This window comes from Mesocricetus auratus, unplaced genomic scaffold, assembly GCF_017639785.1.
Source record: "Mesocricetus auratus isolate SY011 unplaced genomic scaffold, BCM_Maur_2.0 Super-Scaffold_100022, whole genome shotgun sequence".
NCBI lineage: Eukaryota > Metazoa > Chordata > Mammalia > Rodentia > Cricetidae > Mesocricetus > Mesocricetus auratus.
Window position 1 is genome coordinate 22,823,222 of NW_024429203.1, and position 26,303 is coordinate 22,849,524.

Genomic DNA, 26,303 nt, shown 5'->3' on the forward strand with positions numbered 1-26,303 from the left:
AAAGGATTTTATATATGCCAAGGAATGAATTTGGACTCTTATTTCACAGAGGAAAATCTACAATAAACAAACTCATAATCAAACAAAGAACTAAACAGAAGAACTAAAAATACAGGGAAAAAACAAACAAATCAAGCAAACAAGAAACACAGCCATTATTTTTTTTCCATAACCATTATCTTTATGGCCTTGAATTAGGCAATATGGAGAGAAGGGAATCTGGAGATAGCCTGTAGCCCATGCTGTCCTAGAATTCACCATGCAGTCCAGTTTGGCCTTGAATTCACAGTAATCCCCATTAAGGCTTCCAGAATGCTGGGTTAACACTTGCTTGGCTTATACCATGTTTTCTTAAAAGTACAAGTCTGACAATGGTGTAGCTGGGACAATATGAGGCCAATGGAGTGGGTCCAAGATCTAACACTAATGCACAAACTATATGGAGAAATACCTTACCCAGACTAGACACAGGAGTGTGGGGGTGGAGAGGTGCCTTGGTCCAGCCTCAACGAGATGATGGGACAGACTTAGTAGACTTCCTAGGGGAGTCCTTACCCTCTCCATGGAGCAGAAGGGAGGAGGTGGGGAGTGAAGGGAGTGGGAAGAGAGGAGGGAGGGGGAACTGGGATTGGAATGTGAAAAATAAATTTAAAACCAGGGAGCAAGCCTTTAATCCCAGCACTCGGGAGGCAGAGACAGGTGGAGTTCTGTGAGTTCGAGACCAGCCAGGACAGCCTCCAAAGCCACAGAGAAACCCTGTCTCAAAAAAACCAAAAATGAATGAATGAATGAATAAAAGTACAGAGTGTTATTAAACTTCATCAAAGTTTAAATCTTTCATTTCAGAAGATATTACTAAAGTGAAAAGACAGAGAATGGGAGTAAATTTTTACAAATCAATTTTTTTCCATCATATGTGATATGATACTAGTTTAGTAGCCAGACTCTACATAAAAAAGAATTTTTACAATTCAATAGTAAAAGGATAACACATTTTAAAATGAGCAGAAGAACCATGGAGCCTCCCATACTGCAAAAAGTAAAAACAAAAAGGCAAGGCCAGGCATGTGGGAGCTCACACCTTCACAGTGCTCAGTCCAGCCTGGTCTACACAAGAGAACCTGTCTCACTGGGTGGCAGTGGTGACATATGTCTTTAATCCCAGCACGCGGAAGGCAGAGGCAGGCAGATCTCTGTGAGTCTGAGACCAGCCTGGTCTACAGAGTGAGTTCCAGGACAGCCTCCAAAGCTACAGAGAAACCCTGTCTTGAAAAACCAAAAAAGAGAGAGAGCGAGAAAGAACCTGTCTCAAAATAAGCAAACAAACAACAAAAAGGCAGTAACTTTCTTTTGGGTGGGCAAAAATGGTACATGTCTCTAACTATAGCACTTGGAAGGTAGAGATATGTGGTAGGAGAGAACCAACTCTCTCTCTCTCTCTCTCTCTCTCTCTCCCTCTCTCCCTCTCTCCCTCTCTCCCTCTTTTTAGATTTCCGGAATGTACCTAAGTGGATACAGTAGCATGCTACTATTTTCAGTTTCTAGGGGAGGGGAGTTTGGAGCAGCCTGAACAGTATAGCAAGAGCCCACCTCAGAGATAATACTAACTCCCAAATAAATATTTTTTTCACATATATTCTTTTAAATATATTTCTTTTAAAAAAGAAACTTCTAGACAACTGATTACCTGTAAGACAGAGTCTAGAGTCAAAACCAACCCTTATAAACGGACTCCAGCCTGGACTTCCACTATCCAATGCCAGTAATTCTAGCCAAACCAGAATTCCCACATTCCTTAAACATAAAGTCTGTAGGTTCTTGCACTTACTGTGTTAAAGGCTGACTTCTCCACCTAGAAACAACCTTCCTGATGCTGCGACAGCTTGAATACAGTCCCTTATGTTGTGGTGACCCCCCCAATCATAAAATTATCTTGTTGCTACTTCATAACTGTAATTTTACTATGTTATGAGTCGTAAAGTAAATATCTGACATACAGGATATCTGATATGTGACCCCTGTGAGGGGGTCATTTGACCCTGGGGTCGTGAACCATAGGTTGAGAACCATTGGCCTACTCATCCTTCAGAATCTAATTCGGCTCAACATTTCCTGTGTCACCTCTGATGCCATCAAATAGGCAAAACTGCATTCTCACAACAATCTGTACATAGTTCTATTAAATCCTTGACACATTACATATTTCAGTATCTCTCTTCTCACTTCCTAAAATTAGAGAGGACTTAAGTTGGTTTTTAAGGCAAACTGCAATTATTTTAGTCCCTGGTATGGCAAATCAAACAAAAAACAATATAAAACGATTAACATTGAACCCAGAGCCTTGTGCATGCCATAAGAGTGCTCTACCACTCAAGTCTCATTTTTTATGTGTGTCACAATATATCCGTGTGTGTGTGTGTGTGTGTGTGTGTGTGTGTGTGTGTGTGTGTGTGTGTGTGTGTGTGTGTGTGTGTGTTGAGGACTGGCCAAATAGCATGTCACACACAAGATCTCTGTCTGGCTTAAGATTAAACTTTAGCAAGTGACCTCACCCCTCCCAGCTTCAGTTTACTCGCTGGGGAAAGTGCCTGTAACTGGTCGCCTCACAGAGTGACAGGTGAACTGTGTGTGTGTGTGTGTGTGTGTGTGTGTGTGTGTGTGTGTGTGTGTGTGTGTGTGTCGGGGTCTATCTCTGAACTGGACTGGCTGTGAGTTCCTGGGTTCTCTTTACCCCCACCACCCTCCACCACTAAAGATTTTCACCCACTGAACCATTACCCCTGCCCTTAACATTTCATTTTACTTGGGTGGTGGTGTACACCTTTAATCCCAGCACTTGGAAGCAGATGCAGGTAGATCTCAGTGAGTTCAACAGGCCAGTATGGTCTACAAAGCAAGTTCCAGAACAGCCAGAACTCTTATACAGAGAAACCCTGCTTTGAAAAAACAAGGGGAAAACAAAAAATAAAACTCACCAAGGTGGCACATAGCTGCAATCCCAACAACAGTACTTGCCTAGCACTCACAAGGTCTGGGTTCAATCCTCAGCATTTAGGGTGGAAAAGAACAACTGGAATTTATATTATCTACTCCAGAAAGTTAATATTTATTTCCAACTGGATAAAACAAAACCCACGACCTAGTTTTTGCCAGTAGGTATTTACAATAACCAAGCTAGAAACATGTAACACAGCCTAACTGCATTTAAAGGGAGGACACCTGCCTAGCATGCATGAGGTCTGGGTTCTAACTCCAACACCAGGAGAAGGCAGGTATTATACATTTGTCTCTATTTATTCTAGCTAAAAATTACTTTTTTTTTTTTTTTTTGGTTTTTAGAGAGAGGGTTTCTCTGCATTGTTTTGGAGGCTGTCCTGGAACTCGCTCTGTAGACCAGGCTGGCCTTGAACTCACAGAGATCCACCTGCCTCTGCCTCCCGAGAGCTTGGATTAAAGGCGTGTGCCACCAATGCCTGGCCTAAAAATTACTCTTATACATAAAGAAAATTGCAGTTCAATTTGCTTTATTTGAAAAAAAAAAAAGGCTGGGTGGTGGTGGCAGTGCATGCTTTTAGTCCCAGCTCTCAGGAGGGAGAGGCAGGATGATCTCTGTGAGTTCGAGGCCAGCCTGGTCTACAGAGTGAGTGCCAGGACAACCAAAAAACAAAAAGTTGAAGGAATGGTTCAGCAGGCAAAGGTGTTTGCTGACAAATGATCTGGGTTCTTTACCCAAAAGTTCACATGGTGGAGGGAAAGAACCCTTACCTATACATTGTACACACACAGACACACACACCCACACAAGCACATGCATATGTATGTGTAAAATTTAAAAATGCTGGTAGCTGTGGCTCACACCTTTAATCCCAGCACTAGGGAGGCAGAGGCAGGCAGATCTCAGCCTGGTCTATAGGTCAAGTTCCAGGACAGCCAGGGCTACACAGAGAAACCCTTTCTCAAAAGATTAAATACATAAAATTAAAATAAAAAACAAAAGCCAATTTCAAGCAATGTGTTGTTTGTCCTTATCTGACTTGTGATTTATCAATCTTCTGCAGCTTCTGCTAACCTCAGCTTAACCTCTACCCTCTTTCAAACTCTCATCTACACACAAACGTCTGCTATCTCTAGGGATCCAAAGGCTCTACTGCCTGCAACCTTTTGCATGAGTATAAATCACTCTTTCTTTCACAGATAAATCTATCTGGCCCAAAATGGCCAAATGGTTACCATTTATATCAAATGTGAGCTTTCTATTCCTATTAAAATAAAATTCAAAGCAACTCAACTATTTCTAACATTACCATCTGACAATCACAGACCTGAATTAATATTTGTGTAGTATTTCTCCATTACCTAGGCTGAGAATTCTCCTCATACATTCTTTCTTTTCCCTCCTTGAAGAGGCTTATAGTCTGCTTAGTCTTCTTCATCAAATTCTCCATGAACACTCTAAAATACTCATTTTCTCCAAGTGTCTCCATCTTCCCCTCATATCTTGACAAGACCGTGCGGAGATGCTGGTAGGTGTCAGGTAGCAGGTCTAAGATATAAGGTGGGCTGTTCTTGAGCGCCAGCTTTGGGTTTTGACACAACCGCACCACCTGCAACAAACGGGGGAAAAAAGGGCTATTACTCAGAGGACCTTAAAGGACAGCTTTCCTTGTTTAGTTACGAGCTATGAAATATGTGCTATTTGCATAAATATGAAAGATACATGAGGATAATAAGAAATTATATGTAGCCCAAAGCCATAGGCAACCACTCTGTACTAGTGACCCTCCTACACAGATTGGTGGTTTTCTGAATTATTTAAGTTATATGTGTGTGCATGTATTGGGGCATGTGCATGTGAGTATGGGTACCCACAGAACCCAAAAGAGAGTCAGATCCCCTAGAACAGTTATGAGCCAGCATGCTAGAACCAAACTTAGGTCCCAGCATGCTAGAACCAAACTTAGGTCTTCTGCAAGAGCAGCATGTGATCTTAACCCTCTAAACCATCTGCCTGTGAGATACAGGCTGTGCAGTGGGCGCGGCATCTGCCCAGCCCCAAGAGGACTTGGGGGGTATAGCTCAGTGGCAGAGCACCTGCCTACCATGTCCATACTGTGGGTTCAACCCAGAACCTGGGGCAACAAAAGACTCTCCGAAAGACTAATAGTACAGACAACACAATCAGGGATGGGGGTAGAATCTCCCACAAATGTCTGAAAATATGAAAGATGAAATAAAATATAGCAGGCAGGGTACACTTTAATCCCAGCACTCGGGAGGCAGAGGCAGGTGGATCTCTGTGAGTTTGAGGCCAGCCTGATCTACAGAGTGAGTTCCAGGACAGCCAGGGCTACAAAGAGAAACCCTGTCTTGAAAAAACAAAACAGGAAAAAAAAAAAAAGCAAGAGCTGGGTATGGTGGCAGATGCCTTTAATCTCAGTACTTGGAAGCAGAGGCAGGCAGATTCTGTGAGTTTAAGAAAAAAAAAATTCCCAGGGGTTCAGGGGCAGATAGGAAGAACATGGCCATCCTGGAAGACAAATCTCTGCTCTGGTCCATAGATTTGAGTTTTAATATCCACTAAGGAACAGAGCATAAAGGCCTTAAGCCCAGCAATACTGGAAAGTGAACTGAGATGCCCATTTCTTCCTAAGAAAACAAAAATGTTCTGGTTTCTCTTTACATTACATATACATACCACCGTTTATCAGTAAGATTTGCTGGTAATTCTTTTCCCCATCTTTTACTTTCAAATTTCCTGAGTTCCTGTGTTTTAAGTAAGCCTCATTTAAAAATGACATTTGTTTGTTCGGGGGGTTGTTTTGTTTTGTTTCATTTTATTTTTATTTTATGTGGATGGGTGCTTTGCCTGCATGTATATGTATACAGTGTGTATGTCTGGTGCCCATAGAGCCCAAAAGAGGTTGTCAGGTCCACTGGAACTGGAATTTACAGCCAATATTCCAGTGCTGGCAATCAGACCCAGGTCTCTATAATAGCTGAGTCATCTCTGCAGCCCCTGCTTCAGATGTTTTGAGGTCTCATGCAGGCTGTCCTCCTTGCTTTCATATCTCAAGTGCCAGGATTACATGAGCATGTCGCCACACTCAGCTCTTAAATCTAGACTAATAATCCAATATAACAATCTTTATTTCTAAATCATCCATCATCTATTGCTTTTAAAAAAAAAAACATTTATTTATTATGTAACAACAGTATGTTGCCTGCACTGCCAAAAGAGGGCCCTGAAATGATTTATAGATGGTTGTGAGCCACCATGTGGTTGCTGGGAATTAAACTCAGGACCCCTGGAAGAGCAGCCAGTGCTCTCAGCAGACTCCTATGGGAGAAGGGTCCAACAGAACCATCTCATCTCTCCAGTGCCCTCCGCCATCATCTATTTCTTACAAAAATTGGTAATTTGTATTTATTCCTATTGTCTAATTTGTGCTATTTACACTAATTATCCTTGTGTCTGAACAAGACACTACTAGACAAAAAGTCCCGAAACAGACCACACAGACACAGATCTTATATTTGTATCAAGGAAGTGGTATTTCTCAAAAAAAAATGTTAGAATAACTGAGTATCCATAGTGAGATTAAAAAAAGAACTAAACCATCATCTTAGTCTATGCATACATTCTCTGTGGATTACTGACCTAAATGTGGAAGTCAAGTCTAGATAGCTTTATATTACACGAAAACTGCATTACTTCATAAACAGCACCATGAAAATGACAAACCATAAAGGAAAACACTATTTAAATTCTACAACTTAAGTGGGCAGAAGCAAAGAAAAAGAAAGAGGGGTGGAGAAATGGCTCAGAGCTTAAGAGCGCTGACTTTCAGAGAACCTGGGTTCAAATCCCAGCACCCACACACAACTCAACACTATAACTCCAAGTTCTGACACTCTCATACAAATCTACCCATAGGCAAAACACCAATGCATATAAAATAAAAAGTAGGGCTGGAGAGATGGCTCAGAGGTTAAAGAGTACTCAATGCTCTTCCAGAGGTACTGAGTTCAATTCCCAGCAACCACATGGTGGCTCACAACCATCTACAAAATAAAAAGTAAATAATTAAATTTAAAAAAAGATTATTAGCAGAGTACTTGCAGATAGACCTTTGTGATGTCTAAATTATCCATTCAATAAATATATCTTAGCTATCTTTGTTTCCTATTGGAATTATGTTGTTTTCAACTCTTCATGAAAAATATCATAGTGAGACATATGCTTAGTTAGGCATGCTTCCTTAAAATCGGTCCCAGCTGCCAGGTGTGATGGCACACACCTATAATACACCCGATATAATGTCAATACTCAGAGGCAGGAGCAAGCCTCATCAGCAACTATGTATTTTATTCTCGGCAGATCATTTCTGGTACACTCTTGGAAAATAGCCTTATGTAAGGCCAGCAAATAAAGACTAGCTACCTCATCAAAAATACTTGATGTATAAATATTTTAACATAACTTTAGGCAGTTATTCATTCTATGAATCACTAAGAAAGGAACAACTTAACCAAGAAGAAAGGCTCCATTCAAAAGACTATTATATTCTAAGCTGGACAGTTAAAATTTTATATAATAAAACAAATGGTTTCCAATTTGTATGACATTCCAAACCTCTTTGTAATTTGATGTCACAGCTCAGCATATACTTTATAATAAAATTGCTACATGGTCTCAGATACATATGGTGCATCTTGGGTAGAGGGAAGACTGACTGACACTAAGCAACTAGGAACTTATTAGCATATGCCATAAATATGTAGAAAACGACTCAGCAAAGACCACAAAAGTCTTGTGACTGAAGACTTTTTGTTTATTAGGACAAGGCCTCATTCCAGGCTGGCCTCTATTACAAGTATAGGACACCATTCTCCGATTGCTTTCTTATGTAGTGCTAGGATAGAACTTAGATCTTCATACACACTAGACAAGCACTACTAAAGGAGCTTCTCTCTAGCCCAGGTTTTTTTTTTTTTTTTTTTTTTTTTTTTGGTTTTTCGAGACAGGGTTTCTCTGTGGCTTTGGACGCTGTCCTGGAACTTGCTCTGTAGACCAGGCTGGCCTCGAACTCACAGAGATCCGCCTGCCTCTGCCTCCCGAGTGCTGGGATTAAAGGCGTGCGCCACCAACGCCCGGCAGCCCAGGTTATTTTTGTTTGTTTTTTTTTTTATTTTAGAAGCACTCTTACATATCAATCCCCCCATTCCCTTACCCTCCCATCTCCCCATGCTCCCCACCAACCCCCAACCCACCCCCCACCCACAGGTTTTTATTTTTAAAGAAAGCTGAACATGTTTGACATTGAGAACAAAGAGAACGATAATAAATTCCTGGTAAAACAATAGGAAATGAAACTTGAAATGCAAGTCAGAAGGACCACACCATCTAAACAGACTCCTAAAACTAGAAGAAAGGGGACCAGAATGGGTTTAGACAACAGCAAACACACAGATATGGAGGCAATTAAAGGGAACCTGATGGCTTCAGTTTTTCTCAGCATACGTGTCAACTGCTGGGAAATGAAGTTTAAAAAGTCAAGGTCCCTGACCTGACAGAAGTTATGGAGCAAAAAAAAAAAAGGAAATCAACAAAGGAAGCATAGTCTCTGCAGAGAAAGTAGGGTAATGAAAAGTGTTGGGCGACTGCATTAAAACAACACACAGGGTTCTATAAGGTGGTATTTACACTAAGAGCTGAAATCACAGAAAGAGTCCAGTCTGTACAATCAGCAGAAGAGGAGCCAACAAGACATCTACTTCAGCAGTCCTAAGGTGCATTGAGTTAAGATTTACCTGAGGACTATGAAGTACACAAAGGTCAATTAGAGTAAAGTGCAGGCACCAAGGCACCAAATGTGACTAAGAGATTTAATGGCCAGTCAGAAAATTGCTTAGGAGATATAACAAACATCAAATTTAAATTTTTGATTAATGTTTAAAAGAACTAAATCATACTTTAATATTTGGTAATACTGTACCAAACAAATATCAAAATGTTCAACTTCATTTAGCTTGAAAAAACCTCCGAGCCTCATTCTCTTACCTATACCGAGATAAAACCTATCTCATAAAATGTGGGTGAAAGGGCCTCCAAACTGCCAATGAAGTAGTCATCCAATATATATAGTTCCCCTCCCATTTCCATACATCTTGACCAGCAGAATTGAGAGGAAGAAATAATTAATGGTAGCTATGGCATGAACCTGCAGTACCAGTGACTCAGGAAGCTACAATAGCAAGTCAGGTGAGGTGGTACACACCCTGAAAAGCAAGATCAGAAGTTCAAGGCCAGTTTAGGTTATAAACTAGACCATGTCTCAAAACAAAATAGAAATGACACACACACACACCAACTCCCATGCTCTTACTTCTCTGCTGATCAGCATTAAGACTATACCACTGGCCGGGCGTTGGTGGCGCACGCCTTTAATCCCAGCACTCGGAAGGCAGAGGCAGACGGATCTCTGTGAGTTCGAGGCCAGCCTGGTCTATAGAGCGAGTTCCAGGACAGCCTCCAAAGCCACAGAGCAACCTTGTCTCGAAAAACCAAAAAAAAAAAAAAAAAAAAAAAAAAAAAAAAGACTATATCACTGAACTGCTGCTGCATTCCAAGTTAAGTAACATACCAAAACCTGTCTTTTAGTCTCTACTTGACTTGGGGCACATTGCTGAGTTTGTATGTACTCAAGAGTTTAACATTTTGTGTATCAAAATAATAATAAAGGAGAGAGGCAGAATGGTAGGCCTCACATTACCTTTTGCTGACTCCCAGAAGCCAGTAATAAATATTCCTACCACCCTGGGCCATGCCAGTTTCCTTCCCAATCCTACAGTAGTCAGAAACCAAGAAAGAGGTAAAATGGAGTAGGTAAAACAAAAATAGAAAGATCAATCCCCAACAACAGCTTTTACCCCTTTAAAGACAAAAGACAAAATATGCACGGGGCTAATGGCTTTAATTCCAGAGGCAGGCAGATCTCCATGAGTTTGAGGTCAGCCTGATATACACAAGTTCCAAGACAGTCAGGGCTGCACAGTGAGATCATGTCTCAAAAAACCAGAAGAGCCAGGCAGTGGTGGCAACACATTTAATCCCAGCAGCACTTGGGAGACAGAAGCAGGTAGATCTCTAAATTTGAAGCCAACCTCCTCATCTACAGAGGGAATTCCAGGACAGCCAAGTCTACACAGAGAAATCTTGTCTTAAAAAACCAAAATCAGCCACACACAACATACTTCTCACAAATGGTATCTGTAGTTTGTTAAAACATGACCTTATAATCCCAGCACCTAGAAGGCAGACACAGGAGGATCTCCTGTGAGTTTGAGGCTAGGTTGGTCTACAGAGAGAATTCCAGGGCAGCTGCCTCAAAACAAAAACAAAAACAAAGGCTTAGTAGAGATTAAATATCTCCTTTTTCCAAAAGATTTTTTAAATGAATCACTGCACCATAGGGAAATTAGCATTCCACTGAACTCCAAGTCCTCAACTATGGAACACTAGCACTGACCATAAAGAAAATACAGAGGTAGTTGTACTCTTAATTATTAATATATTCTCTAAGGAAAGAAGATGGCATTTGTAGCCTTTTAAAAGACATTCCTAAGGGCCCTCTGTGAATAATTCAAGTGAAGAGTTAACACACATCAAAAGCCATAATGACTTACAGAATTTTACAATGGCAGCCAGTTAACCTCCTAGGCACAAATGCATACTGCTGAGCTTTAAAATCAAGCCCAATATGGTGGCCTTTAATCCCAGCACTCAGGAGGCAGAGGCAGGAGGATCTCTGATTTTGAGGCCAGCCTACTACACAGCTAGTTCCAGGACAGTAAGAACTACATAGAGATGCTATCTTAAAATAGATAGAGAGTTGGAAAGATTGATTGATTAGAGGGGGGGGAGGCAGAGAAATAATTGATCAAAAAATTCAGAAATAAAAAGAATTTTGTTTTTTCAAAAAGCACTGGGTGTTGGTGGCACACTCCTGTAAAACCAGTACATGAGAGGCTGAGGCAGAAGAATTTTGTTAAGTTTGGGGTCAGCTTGGGCTACATAGTGAGTACCAAGTATGTCAAGGATATATAGCAAGACCCTGTCCCAAGTACGTCAAGGATATATAGCAAGACCCTGTCTTTAAAAAAAGGAAACTAAACCTAAAGGACAAAAATTTCTTAGTCTTGCCTGGCGTTGGTGGTGCACACCTTTAATCCCAGCACTCGGGAGGCAGAGGCAGGCGGATCTCTGTGAGTTCGAGACCAGCCTGGACTACCAAGCGAGTTCCAGGACAGCCTCCAAAGCCACAGAGAAACCCTGTCTCGAAAAAAACAAAAAAAAATGTCTTAGTCTTATCCTCTAATTTGGCAAATTGTATTTTTTTTTTTTTTTTTTTTTTTGGTTTTTCGAGACAGGGTTTCTCTGTGGCTTTGGAGGCTGTCCTGGAACTCCCTTGGTAGTCCAGGCTGGTCTCGAACTTACAGAGATCCGCCTGCCTCTGCCTTCCGAGTGCTGGGATTAAAGGCGTGTGCCACCAACGCCCGGCGGCAAATTGTATTTTATATATCCTTCAAAAGTGGCTGCTTTTTATTTATTTCTAGCTATATATTTACAGAATCCCTGAGAACAATATCAAAAAGACACGTGCTTAGCTCTGAGAAACCAACAGTGTCCTTGTACAACTGCCACATGTTCCATTCATAATAGTTTTTCACTGGCTTGACTTCTCCCTTTACTTCTGCCAAGGCTCACTAGTCAATAGACGACAAACAAAAAGAAAAAACCCCAAGATTGGAAACTGCTATGTTCACAATGAAGAGAAGTAAAACCATGTTTAAAAACTGCTACATTTGGGGGCAGCAATATGTTTCAACTGGGAAAGAAACTTGCCTCCAGGCCTGACAATCCTGGTTTATTTTTAGAACCCATATACAGGAAGAAAAGAAGCTGTGACCTGACCTCCACAAGTCTATCATAGTACGTGTACACACACACACACACACACACACACACACACACACACACACACACACACACACACACACACAGAGTTAAAAAAAATTCAGTGATTTTCAAGACAGGGTTTCTCTGTGACTTCGGAGACTGTCCTGGAACTTGCTCTATAGACCAGGCTGGCCTCGAGATCCTCCTGCCTCTGCCTCCCAAGTGAGTGCTGAGATTAAAGGCGTGTACCACCAACACCCGGTCAAAAAAACAAAATCACTGAATTTTTACAAAGTAAAAAACCACAGAGATCAGTGCCTAGGCCTACTTTTGTTCTAAATACAGAATTTTTTCAACCTGTCAGGAATTTGCATCTCCAACTAGGCAGAAAAGGTACATCTAAGCCTGTTTTCTAAGGGCAAGAACTTGTCTTTGGTTCTCAGAACAAAACTATAGTACTTAATACTCTGAAAATATTCTGTATCACGATACTTAATTTTTTATTTTTATTTATTTATTTATTTATTTATTTTGGTTTTTCGAGACAGGGTTTCTCTGTGGCTTTGGAGGCTGTCCTGGAACTAGCTCTTGTAGACCAGGCTGGTCTCGAACTCACAAAGATCCGCCTGCCTCTGCCTCCCGAGTGCTGGGATTAAAGGCGTGCGCCACCAACGCCCAGCTAATTTTTTAAATAAATGCTTTTGTCTCCAGAGTTCAACCTGTCCTTAGCAGCATTTTTTTTAATTTATGCATGATGTATGTGCAGGCACAGGTGGAGTCAGGACAACCTCAGGTGTCATCATTCTTTGAGACAGTGTCTCTCACTCACTAGCCTGGGTCTCAACAAGTAAGCAGGGCTGGCTGGCAATGTGTCCTCCACCCCAGCCAGCACTGGCATCACTAGTGTGATTATTTCCCAGCTTCTGACATGGTGCTGGGGCTTAGATTCTGGTTCTCGTTTTTTGTGAGCAAAGCACTTCACCACTGAACCCATTTCCTCAGCTCCCAATGACATACTCTTCATTTTACACGGTGTTCTTTACAAGGAATAAAAATTGGAAGACAGAGAGATGCCTTGGCAGATAAAATTGCTAGCCACACACGTGTGACAACCTGAATTCCACCCCTGGAACTCACATGAAAAGCCAGGTCCATTGCTGCACATCTGTAACCCCAGTGTTTATAGCAAGCAAGATGGGAGGTGGAGAACTGCCAAGGCTCCAGAGCCAGCTGGTCTGGAGTTCACAGCACAGCAGAAATGAGAGAACCTGTCTCAACAGGGAAGAAGCCCAAACCCTACTCCCAAAGCTCTCCTGACCTCCACTCCAGGAACACACACAACACACCTACACACCCCCTGAAAGCTCCCTCAACACACACACACACACACACACACACACACACACTTGAGATCCGCCTGCCTCTGCCTCCCGAGTGCTGGGATTAAATGAATGTGCTACCACACTGCCCTGCCAAATTTTTAAAGAAACAAATTACTATACTAACAAAAACAAACGTTTCTCAAGTAGAGCTATACTTAAAACAGAATGTAAAACTACTACAATTTTGACAGCCTCCAAAGCCATAGAGAAACCGTCTCGAAAAACCAAAAAAAAAAAAAAAAAAAACCTACTACAATTTTGAAACAAGCAATATCGCTCACAAACACAGGAAACACAGTAGGAAAGGTCAGAGACCCAGGGTCTGGGTTTACTCTGGTGGCTTTAGACATTAACCACATACACATGAGCATGGGCAATTACTCATTTTTCTAAAAGTTAATTTTGCCTGTAATATAAGCATCAGATCAATTTTTTTCTAAAGTGTCTTAAAATGTCAAGGTTAGCCAGGCTGGGTTGCACACACTTGACCTGTAATCCCAGCACTTGAAGAGATAAAGGAAGGAAGATGGAGATTTCAAGGCCGCCTCTCAAAAAAACATAAAATAAAATAAAAAAAATAAAGGAGCTGGGCGTTGGTGGCGCACGCCTTTAATCCCAGCACTCGGGAGGCAGAGGCAGGCGGATCTCTGTGAGTTCGAGGCCAGCCTGATCTACAGAGCGAGTTCCAGGACAGCCTCCAAAGCCACAGAGAAACCCTGTCTCGAAAAACCAAATAAAAATAAAAATAAAATACAGAAAGGGCTAGGGAGATGTCTCAGTGGTGAAGAGTGCTTACTGTTCTTGTAAAGGACTGGAGTTCAATTCCCAGCATCCATGTCAGGTGGCTCACAACTACCTGTAACTTCAGCTGCAGGGGAATCCTATGCACCTGTACTCACATACACACATGCATATAATTAAAAATAAATCTTTTTGACCAAAATAAATGAATGAATGACTGGATGGATGGACGGACGGATGGATGGATGAAGACCACAGAAACTTCAGATGATAGAAACTCCAAGCTTGGCATGATGGAACACAACCTGTGATCCTAGCACTCGGGAGATAGGAAGAGGATTGCAGTGTGTTTAGACCTGTCTCAAAAACCCAACTCCACCATCTTGGTTTTGCAAGTGTAAATACATAGGGAAGCTTTTAAACAAAAAGAAGTGGTAACTGTTTTCACTAACAAATGTGCAACCTATACTATTCATAGAAACTGGCTGTCACTAATAATTTCGGGCCCAAAGGAAAGAGCTTCTTTCTTCTAACTATTCTCCAATACTGATTTATCAAAACTCCATTCAGGTTCTTGAATTATATTATTCTATTCAAGTGCTACCCAACAGCATGTCACAAATACAATGCCACTTAAAACTCATTACCAACCTCATTACTTTCATTTATCACACCAGCTGAAGAAAAACTACATTCAATACAAAATGACATATTCTGACAATCATACTTTATGGTTAAGCTTTTATACATACTCTATTTTTGTTGTTTTTTTTTTTGGTTTTTTTTTTTTTTTTTTTTTTTTTTGGTTTTTCGAGACAGGGTTTCTCTGTAGCTTTGGAGGCTGTCCTGGAACTCACTTTGTAGACCAGGCTGGCCTCGAACTCACAGAGATCCGCCTGCCTCTGCCTCCCGAGTGCTGGGATTAAAAGCGTGCGCCACCAACGCCCGGCTCATACTCTATTTTTAAAGAGAAAAACATAACTATCCAGAATTAATCAGTGTAATGTCAAACCAAATGGTAACATGAATGAGAGATTAAGAAACATTAGAAAAACTTGAGGATGCCATCACACTATAACTTCAGATTAAGGCACTACCGAAGTTCCTGCTTGAGCAAAAGTCCTTCCCTTTTCTCAATCCTTTTGTCTCCTCGGGGATTAAGCAGTGGTCTGGTCAAAATCAAGTGCCCAGAGCCCTTTCTATACTTAAAATGTATCAGGGTTTGTGGGTTTTGTTTTTGTTTTTCAAGACTGGGTTTATCTACATAGCTTTGGAGCCTGTCCTGGAACATGCCTTGTAGACCAGGCTGGCTCACAGAGATCCACCAGACTCTGCCTCCCAAGTGCTGGGATTAAAGGAATGTGCTACCACCGCCCTGCCAAATTTTTAAAAGAAAAAAAAAATCCTCACCCTCCCCCCCACACCCAAGACAGAGTTTCTGTGTGTAGCCTTAGCTGTCATGGAACTTGCTCTGTAGAGAAGCCTAGTCTTGAAATCAGAAAAAAAATTCTTTGAAAAAAATCCCACTGTTTCAGTTGGGCACTAGTGGCTCACACTTTTAATCCCAGCACTTGGGAGGCAGAGGCAAGTGGATCTTTGTTAAGTTTGAGGCCAGTCTGCCTACAAAGGGAGTTCTAAATCAGGCAGGACTACACAAAGAAACCCTGTCTCAAAACAAACAAACAACTCACTATTAAAAAAAAAAGTATTACTTTAAGAATGTATTACTTTCATAATTTAAGATACTACACAGCCATTTCTTTTAACAGAAAAGCCAAGCTTTTCTAAATAAAAGCAACTGTGGTATACTGCGTTGCTATATCAAGTGTGATCCTTAGACCAGGTGGACTGTCTCCTGGATGATGGTCAGGAATGCAGAGTACTAGGTCCCACCCCAGACCTATCAGTTTCTCACAGTTAACAAGCCCTCCCTCCAGGTGATCTGAACTCATGTTAAACTTTTGAGGATCACTAGTTCACCAGTTCAAGAGCCACTTGAAAAAAAGGGAAAGAATTGGAAAAACAGCTCAGTTGGTAAAGTATTTACCTTGCAAGCATAAAGACCTGAATTCAACTCCCAAAATCACATTAACAGCACCAAACAACAAGTGTGGTGTCACTTTGATGCAATCCCAGCACTGGGGAGGGAGAAACAGGCAAATCCCTGAGGCTAGCTGGGATTGTGTAATGTAGCTAGCCTAGCCCACTAGCAAGTTCCAGAGTGAAAAGGGGGAAGGCATCTTGAGGAATTGCATGCACACAAGGACATGCACACATGCACATACACACACAGTAACTTGTAAAATGCTCTTCATGTACATTAAGACTTTAAACACAGTATTTTGAGATTTCTTGAGTTATAAATTATAAACTGCTTCAAGATATAAAGAATGACTAATTACTGATCTTGATTATGTTGTTCTGGAATAAATGTTTAGCCAGAAAGGATTTAAACAGTATTCTCAAGGCCTCTAGTTTCACCTCCAGTGCCAGAAGAGGGGGAGAAAAGTAAAAGAGACCAATGCTAAAAACTTAACAATCCACTAGTCAATAATGCAGTAAATGACTCAAAACAAACAACTCACTATTAAAAAAAGTATTATTTTAAGAATGTATTACTTTCATAATTTAAGATACTACACAGCCATTTCTTTTAACAGAAAAGTCAAGCTTTTCTAAATAAAAGCAACTGTGGTATACTGCGTTGCTATATCAAGTGTGATCCTTAGACCAGGTGGACTGTCTCCTGGATGATGGTCAGGAATGCAGAGTACTAGGTCCCACCCCAGACCTATCAGTTTCTCAGTTAACAAGCCCTCCCTCCAGGTGATCTGAACTCATGTTAAACATTTCTTAGAGCCATTCAGGAAATGGGATATGGGGTGGAGGAACATACTCTGGATACTTCTGGAGAGGGTATTCATTTGGAGTTTTGAGAGTAAATGTGGACTTTACATTGTTCATATATTTTATGATTCTTTTTCTGTCTCTCAACAAAATGCTACAAATCCATTCAGCTATTCCAAACAGATCTAAAGGAAGGGGTCTTGAGAATGGTACCTGGATGCCTACGACCCTAACACTTGAGAGGCTAAAAAGGAGGACCTAAAAAAAAGTGTGAGGTCAGCCTGGACTACACAGTAAGGTCCTATCTACAAAACAAAACAAAAACTACAGAAATTTGGATCCCATCCTATCTAATGAAGCTCCAAAGAATTCGTCTTGTTTAAAGTCACCTTCCATGGCAGATCTAAGCAGGAAGAAAGGTAGGAAGCAAGCAGGCACTAGTAAGTTAAGGTACTCTGGCATCAGACCCAACTAAGCACTTCTTACCCACTACTCATTCCAAAAGATAGAGAAAAAAGATGGAGTCATTCCTGAGTGCCTGTGTCATCAGTGCTGTCATGTCCTGTCCTCACCCCACCACTCCAGCCCCTGTTGTACCCAGGACCTTTTGCACAGCTAACAAGCACTCTGCTATTGAGCTACAGTTCCAGCCCATCAATGTTGATCTCTGATGGCTATGGCTGTGGCTAAGTAGTGGCACCATTTCTCTCACCAGTGCCTGGGATCTCCAGGGACATGTACCACCAATGTCACTATTAGAACCCTTTCTCCCTTCTGGAAGCTATTGTAGGAAGGCACATTGTGGGGGACAGCACAAGGCTGCTTTCCAGGGCTCCTAGCTGACTACTCCCACCTATTTCCTTCCAGCACAAAATGTACTAAACACAAAAACACTTACAATAATGGCTTGCTTGTTACAATCCCCCTCATAAAACCTAATGTGTGTCAGAATTTACAACTTCTTTGGATACTGTGATTAAAATTTTGGCTGTTTTCAAACTAAAACTCAATCCATTTTTTTTAAGCTCCAGGTTAATCATTAAGGAAATGATTTTTTCACAGTATATGTTTGAATACAGCATAAATTCTACTAAGGGGGAAGACTCAGAGACCAATTTGATCAGTTTTATTATGTGTATATTACCAGTTAACATCATAACAAATTTTCCTATAGTAAGAACAATCGAAAAATTTAACTTTGATTTAATCCTACTTTAAAATATTTTTTATTGCTGAGCAGTAGTGGCTCTTGCCTTTAGTCCCAACACTTGAGAGGAAGAGGCAGCCAGATCTCTGAGCTCTAAGCTCAAGGCCAACCTGGTCTACAGAGCAAATTCCAGGATAACCAAGGCTACACTGAGAAACCTTGACTCAGAAAACCAAATAAATAGATAAATACTTTATTTTGTGTGTACAAATGTTTTACCTGCATGTTCACCAGTGTACTGTGTCCATCCATGCCTGGTGCCATGGTGGCCAGAAGAGGACATCAGATCCCTTGGAACTAGAGTTAAAAACATGGCTATGAGCTGCCATAGGTGTAGTGGGAATCCAACCTGTCCTGTCCAACTAAACCATCTCTCTAGGCCCTTAATCATATTATTAACCTTTCAACCTTGAACACTAGTCACACAAAATAGTTAATTTAAGTTTCACACATTTGGAGTTAATTACGAATTTTATATTCTCTGAGGGAGTCCAAAAATACATAAAAGAATGGATTTCCCAGGCACTGTGGCAAATACCCAAAATCCAGCACTTGGGAGGCAAAAAACACAGGATCAGAAGTTCAAGGCCAGTCTGAGCTACAGTAGATCCTCTCTTAAAAAACCAAAAATATCAAAAATAAAAAATAAAAATTATATGCCAAACATGGTGGTGCTCCCAGAACTCTGGTGGCGGAGGCAGCCAGATCTCTTGAGTTTGAGGCCACCCTGACATAGAAAGCAAGTTCCAGGACAGACAGAGGTACACAGAGAAACCTTGTCTCTAAAAAACAAAACAAAAAAAGTAAAAATGGTAAAGGTGCTGGATAGGGTTGTACTGTGATCTAGTACCCGAAGAGGGGTAGGTGGGAGTTTGATGAAAAAGATCATTCTGATTTCAGTGACAATCTGGGAAGCATACATATAATTTGAAGAAACACTAACTCAGAAGCCAGGCATGGTAGCACATGTCTGCAATCCTAGCACTTGGGAGGCTAAGGTAAGAGGATTGAAAGTTCAAAGCCAGTCTCAACTACAATGAGTTCCAAACCAGTCAAAGTAATAAAATGAGCCTATCCAGGAGAGGAGTAGGCAACAATTATTTCACTGAATACATTATCTTAAAACCATTTGAGACAATGATGGTGTCACAACAAACAAATGAGGGTAAGAATCACCACTGAGAACCTACACAAGTCACACTCTCTAAATACTATCATGATTCTCTTAGAAATGCATCTTTAGGTTACTACAGAGTGTACCTGTACAAATACAGATGATATAGTTAGTCATGATGCTCACTCTTTTGTGTGTGTGTGTGTGTGTGTGTGTGTGTGTGTGTGTGTGTGTGTGTGTGTTTTCCAAGACAGGGTTTCTCTGCGGCTTTGGAGGCTGTCCTGGAACTAGCTTTTGTAGACCAGGCTGGTCTCGAACTCAAGAGATCCACCTGCCTCTACCTCCCGAGTGCTGGGATTTAAGACGTGCGCCATCAACACCCGGCAATGCTCACTCTTGATTACAGTAAGAGCTGCTATAACTATGACATCTATAAGGCCATTTCCAGCTTAATACTTCATACTATATTCATATTTCATACTATAACTTTTCAGAGCTGCCTTTTCACTAGAAGGAACACATACACTAAAATGAAAAAGTATAGTCTAGTAAATGTTATACATAAGTCCCTAACAGTCATTTGTCATCATTACCAAGTATTATATACTGTAGTAATTGCATGAGTCATAATTCTATGTGACTGGCCTCGAAGAGGGATTTATACCAGCACCATCAAATATGAAAGTACTGTGTTGTTCCATGAAGTTCAGTAAGTGCTCCGTTATTATCTTGAGACCAGCATCATCAATGTGGTCTGTGACTAACAAATATCCATTTTAGAACTACTGTGAATGGCTTCTGTAACTGAGAATTTGTTGTAAACCTGAGAAGGAAGTACATAGAATAACTTATGAAGCCTTAGGAAGTAGGTTAATCCTAGATTCCAAGTCAGGAAATTACTTAACCTCTGACCCTAACTATTTTCACCTATAAAACAAGGATGAAATCCCAGCACTCGGGAGGCAGAGGCAGGCGGATCTCTGTGAGTTCGAGACCAGCCTGAACTACCAAGCGAGTTCCAGGACAGCCTCCAAAGCCACAGAGAAACCCTGTTTCGAAAAACCAAAAAAGAAAGAAATTTATTATGGCAGAATTAAATTCTCCCACAACAAAACAGTAAGTTACCCACATACCTTTTCCTTCCTTTGGGATATATAAGCATTCTAATTTAGCAAACACCTATATACTACCTACTACGGTAGAGGGTCCCTGAATGAACAGTGTACAGACAAGTAGCTAACAGCTGCTTTGCTTATGAAGTTCTACAGCTTTAGAAATTGTCTGGCATGGTGCCCTATGGCTATACCCCAACAGTCAGGAGGCTGACCTAGGAGGATCACAAAAAGTTGGAGGCTAATCTAGTGTAAAACAAACAAACAAACAAACAAAAAACAAAAAAGCCATGGTGGGGTTTAAGAGAAGAAACAACAAGAAAAGGTCAGGTATGGTAGTATGTCTTTAATTCCATCACTTGGCAAACAGAGACAGACAGATCTATGTGAATTCCAGGTTATAGTGAGAACCCATCTAAAAAAGAAAAAAAGGGGGGGGGATACAAGCATCAGAGGTTAAGATAAACCCAGAACAAATATGTTTTGTGTTTAAAGCTAAGAGATCCCAGATCACTTTGGACAACTTCAGTAGTCACTTATCATTACAAATCACATTATCTCCTAGAGTGTGTGAATTTAACACCTAGCATGTGCCTGGAACACAGCACACAAATCCAATGTAAGAAGGAAGACTTAAGGGAAGTGGGAAAGAGCCAGAAGTCCAATGAAACAAATGAGCTTAAAAATCCAACTAAAGACATTTTACTTCCAAAACATACTAATTTACCCAATGTTCTTTAGGGGAATAGGTATGGCCAAGAAAAGATAACCTAAAAATAATCACATTTTCCTTCATTTTCACTTATTTATTTAGCGTGTGCACATGTGTGCCTGTATGTGTGCCAACCTGCTGAACTTGGTTCTCTCCTTCCACTTTGTAGGTCCTGAGGCTCAAACTAAGGTCATCAGATTAACTTGGCAGCAAGTATCTTTACCTGCTAAGCCATCTCACTGCCTCAAAATAATGTTTTTGAAAATACTTCTTTTAAACTCAAAAACTTAAAGCTTGTGTGGTGACGCCTGCCTATAATCCAGGACTGCTGTTAGTTCAAGGCCAGATTGAGCTACACAATGGGTTGGTTTTTTTGTTTTGCTTTGTTTTGTTTTGAGACAGGGTTTCTCTGTGGCTTTGGAGGCTGTCCTGGAACTAGCTCTTGTAGACCAGGCTGGTCTCTAACTCACAGAGATACACCTGCCTCTGCCTTCCGAGTACTGGGATTAAAGGCGTGCGCCACCAACGCCCGGCTTACACAATGGGTTCTAAGACAGCATAGACTATAATGATCCTACCAACTCTACCACTTCAGAGGGAGAAAATCATGGCCTGAAAGACTATATATCCCCCAGAATATCTGAAAGCTAAGAATAATTTTTACAGTTTTAAACCGTTAAATGGGATTAAGCATGTAACCAGAAAGATTAAAACATTTACTTTATCTGAAATAGTTGACAACCCTTGCTGTACTTTACAATGGCATTTTTATATCTCACTAAATTAAATATCTTGGCTTAAAATTTACATGAAGCCAGGTGGTGGTGGCACATACCTTTAATCCCAGCACTTGAGAGGCTGAAGCAGGTGGATCTCTAAATTTGAGTCTAGCTTGGTCTACAGAGTTCCAAGACAGTCAAGACTACACTGAAAAACTCTATCTCAAACAACCCCCCCCAAAAAATGTACACATTAAGGTCATTTATGAGTTTTCTTTCCATACTCTCTTCCCTGCCTAGTCTTTAACATACTAGCCAATTCCTTTTTTTTTTCTTTGTTTTTCTTTTTTTTTGTTTTTGTTTTTTTGAGACAGGGTTTCTTTGTGTAGTCCTGGCTGTCCTGGCACTCACTCTGTAGACCAGGCTGGTCTCAAACTCAGAGATCCTCCTGCCTCTGCCTCCTGAGTGCTGGGATTAAAGGCGTTCCAGCCTACCAGCCAATTTCTTTACAGAGAAATAATTCTGTAAATATTACAATATCCTGTTAAGACAAGGAGGGACAGCCAAAAAAGTTGGTTACGTCCATTTTTGTTTAAGGGATGTTCTAATACAAGCATTTTTTCTAACAAGTTTATGTCCCACATGGCTGTGCAAAATGAGCCTGTGTTAAGCAAAGCCCACAACTTACAACAGCTGCAGACATCCAATATTGGGGGAAGGAAAGAGACCAGCAGTACCCAGGGCTAACTCAGTAAACTGACTAGCATAGCAGCAGGCTGGAATAACACACATCTAACTTTTATAAAAACAAAACAGGTATAAAATGATGACTCAGGACTTACTATATAATTTCACGTATCAGAAAGATGCAGTGAGATGCTGGAGACCTAGCTCAATGGTTAGAGCACTGCTGCTCTTGCAGAAGACTAAAGTTCAATTCTCAAAACCTGCATGGAAGTTCACAACAGTCTGTTACTCCATTTCCAGGGGATAAGACTCCTTCTTCTGGCCCTCTCAGAGGCACCAAGCATACACGGGATACATATACATGTGTGCAGGGCAAACACTCATACATATAAAATTAAAATAAATGGTATAATGACCTCATTTAAAAACTTCAAAAGAAAGCCGGGCGGTGGTGGCACACCCCTTTTTAGTCCCAGCACTCGGGAGGCAGAGGCAGGCAGATCTCTGTGAGTTCGAGGCCAGGCTGGACCGATAGCCTCCAAAACAACACAGAGAAACCCTGTCTTGTAAAACCAAAAAAAAAAAAGACTTCAAAAGAGGGGACAGCAAGATAGTAAAGATGGTAAAGATATATGGGGACCCGTTTGATGGAAGGAGCAAACCAATTCCAACAAGTCATTCTCTGACCTCCACACATGGGCTACGGCATGCATAAAAACATCCAAACATATGCACGCAAAGCAAATAGTGTATATTTAAAAAAAAACTTAAAAAGTGAAGTAAAAAGAAACCCCAAAACAACAAGGGCAAAGGAGGTGGTACAATCTAGCAAGTATTAGGTAAATGCTAAGGAATATACTTAATATGGAAGTATTAAGACAATCTGGAAGTCTGAAAGGCCGCACAAACCTGCAGGCCTAACGTGAGAAAGGCCTGGGCTTCACTTCAGCACAATTAGTAGCGTGCTATGGGACACATTGCTGAAACCATCTTCTGAGACAATCAGTAAGGAATGAAACACCCCGCTGGGCGTTAGTGGCACATGCCTTTAATCCCAGCACTCCGGAGGCAGAGTCAAGTGGATCTCTGTGAGTTCAAGGCCAGCCTGGTCTACAGAGTGAGTTCCAGGACAGCCTCCAAAGCAATACAGAGAAACCTTGTCTGGAAAAACCAAAAAAAAAACTAAATGTACCTAGAAAAACTCAAAAGTTCAATACTTTCAAGTGATGAAAACAGAAGACATAAAATAAAGGAGGGCTTACCTGGATTAGCTACCATGTAGAATATGACTAGCTATAAACTATCTTTCATTATCAAAAACACCATTTTTAAAAGTTCATTATTTTAAGGAAGTCACTTACTTTGATACAATGAACCCACTCCCCACATCCTATATGGGAAACTAGAAATGAAACTATTTTTCTATACCAGGAGTTCCCAACAGCTAAGCTCCAAAAATGTAAACCTTTAAACTTCAGATTTTAAGGACATTCAATAGTTTTTAAGATGTCAACACAAGGATCTAGGCAGCACTTGACAGGCTGAGGCAGAGAGATTGCTATGAGTTCCAGACTGGCCTGACATAGTGAAAGCTTGTCTCAAGAAACAAACAAGGATTCATTCCCCAGCATCTCCAGATAGCCACAGCTACATTAGGGCTGGGGAGTTGGTGCAGTGACTAAGGGCACTTTTTCATGCAGAAGACCCAGGTTCAATTTCCAAAACCCATACAGCAGCTCACAACCATCCATTAACTCCAGTTCCACGGGAGTTATGGCCTCAAGACAGCCATATATGCACACAAAACATCCACACACAAAATAAAAAACTAAATTAAATAAAAAAGAAACAAACAAGATGTCAGCACATCTTTATGGTGGTTTTATAATTTCCAATAATAAAGTTAGTTCTACAACATCAAAATAATCACCACTCAAGTACTTATGTCATTAATTACAATACCAGTTGGGACGGAGGAGGGAGGCTCCCACAACTCAAATTACTTAAGGTAGAGAAAATCAACCCTGGAAAAGTGGCTCTGAAACCACTGGTATACACTGCAAGAGTGTTAATTCTCACACAGGACTTGTTAAGCATTTATATAGCAGTTACATTTGCCAAGTGCTTCATAATAATTTTATTGGCTGTTTCTAGTCCAAAACAACCCATGAAGAACTTTACAGAAGAGGAACCTGGGCCCAGAGAGGAACCAAAGAAAACCAAGTCTACCCTGGAGGAAATAACACCATTTGCTTACATGCCAGATCATCCTAATCACATTTATCTGCAATAGGGCTTTTGAAAAATTAATGAATGATAAGAATCAAAGAAACAGCGCATCGAACTTGAACAAAATTTTAAGTGGCTATGTGTACACTTTTAAGTATTTGAGTCAACTGCAAGACTACATTATGCAGACACAACTATAAGGAAGTAAGATTCTCCCGAATGACAGGCTTAAAGAGCTAAACAAAGTGTTAGCCCCACCCTGCACCTGATTTTATTTAAAATGACTATCAAAGGGGTTCATGAAACAAGCTCAAAGTCAGGCTCCGAAATAAGGGGCAGATAGGCCCGTTACAAAAATCAAACACTACAGCCCAGCTAAAAGCACCGAGTACAGGAGGAAGTTCTGTACAAGTCTGACTGCAATTTGGCACGCTCAGTCAGTTCACCTTTCGAAAGATAATGGCTCTAACCAAAACTTGTGGTTTAACCAGTGCCTATCTCAGCCCCAGCAATGGATTACATCCAACACTTCGCAAGACAACAAAAAACTTAAGCCCTTAGCGGTGAAGGGAAGTTCCTTCCCTGCCCCCATTTAAACCCACCTCGTTCTTTGATCTTCGTGTTACATCTTAATGAGAAAAGAGCTATAACCTCACCCAGACCGCAGTCAGCCCTGGCGTCCGGTCCTCTGACCCCAGGTCCCTCACCCAGGACTCCTCTTCCGAGCCCGCAGATCCAACACACATCTCTCAGGCCCACCTCCCAGGGCCCACTCGGCGACCCACATCCCCAAGCTCCGCACCCCCATCGCACTTCCGCCCCGGTGGCGCGGTGACCAGCCGTCCCCCAGCCCCCACCCCATCTTTGTCTGGCTCCCCCACACCTCAACGTTCCCAACTGCCAACGGCAGCCCTCCCTCCCCACCGCCCACGCCCACCCGGCGCGGCGCGCGCCCGCCCGCAGGCCGCTCACCTTGTCCATGAGCTTCCAGCACTTCTCCACCATCTTCTTGTCCACCGTGCCGGGAGGGTGCGGGCTGAGGTGGTGGTGGTGGTGGTGCGGCTGGAAGGCGTCCTTCATGAGCCCGATCAGGCCGCCAGAGCCCGAGCCCCCCGAGCCGCCGCCGCCGGCTCCCGAGCTCTTTTTCACGTTGCCGGCCATGGCCAGCGGAGGGTCGGGAGCCCGCTCGGCCGCGAGCGAGAGAAATGAGCGGGGCGAGAAGGAGGGGCCTCTCCTCCGGCAGCCACCGCCGGCGCTCGCAGCCGAGGGAGTGAGAGGGAGGCGCCCGCCCGGAGGCGCGCCCCTGTGCCAGCGCGAGCGCGAGCGCGGCCGGCGCAGCGCGGGGGCGCGCGCCCGAGACCCACAAGCCGCGGACGCCGCGGCGTTCCCCCCCCCCCAACTCGCGCGCGAGCTCACGAGCACCCGCGTGCCCAGCAGCTCCCGGAAAGCCTTGACCAAGTTTCCGCGCCCACTGCTCCCGCCCCGACCCTTAGGGACGGGGCGGGGCGGGGCCACCCGGGGCGGGGCCCAGAGGAAACCCGGTGCCTGCGCCCTCTGCTGGAGAACCGAGGAATGGAAAGAGGTGGGGTCCAAG

At 42.0% G+C, this 26,303-nt stretch overlaps 1 protein-coding gene across 1 annotated transcript in view; it reads right to left on the reverse strand.

Moving 5' to 3' along the window:
• Cbl (Cbl proto-oncogene) overlaps positions 1-26,001 on the reverse strand; it is a 70,324-nt gene extending 44,323 nt beyond the window's left edge. Inside the window, 2 exon segments of the mRNA XM_040730178.1 lie at positions 4,357-4,604; positions 25,682-26,001. Of these exon segments, the coding sequence (XP_040586112.1) occupies positions 4,357-4,604; positions 25,682-25,870 (437 nt within the window). The 5' untranslated portion in view covers positions 25,871-26,001.
• Between the last annotated feature and the right edge of the window lie 302 nt (positions 26,002-26,303).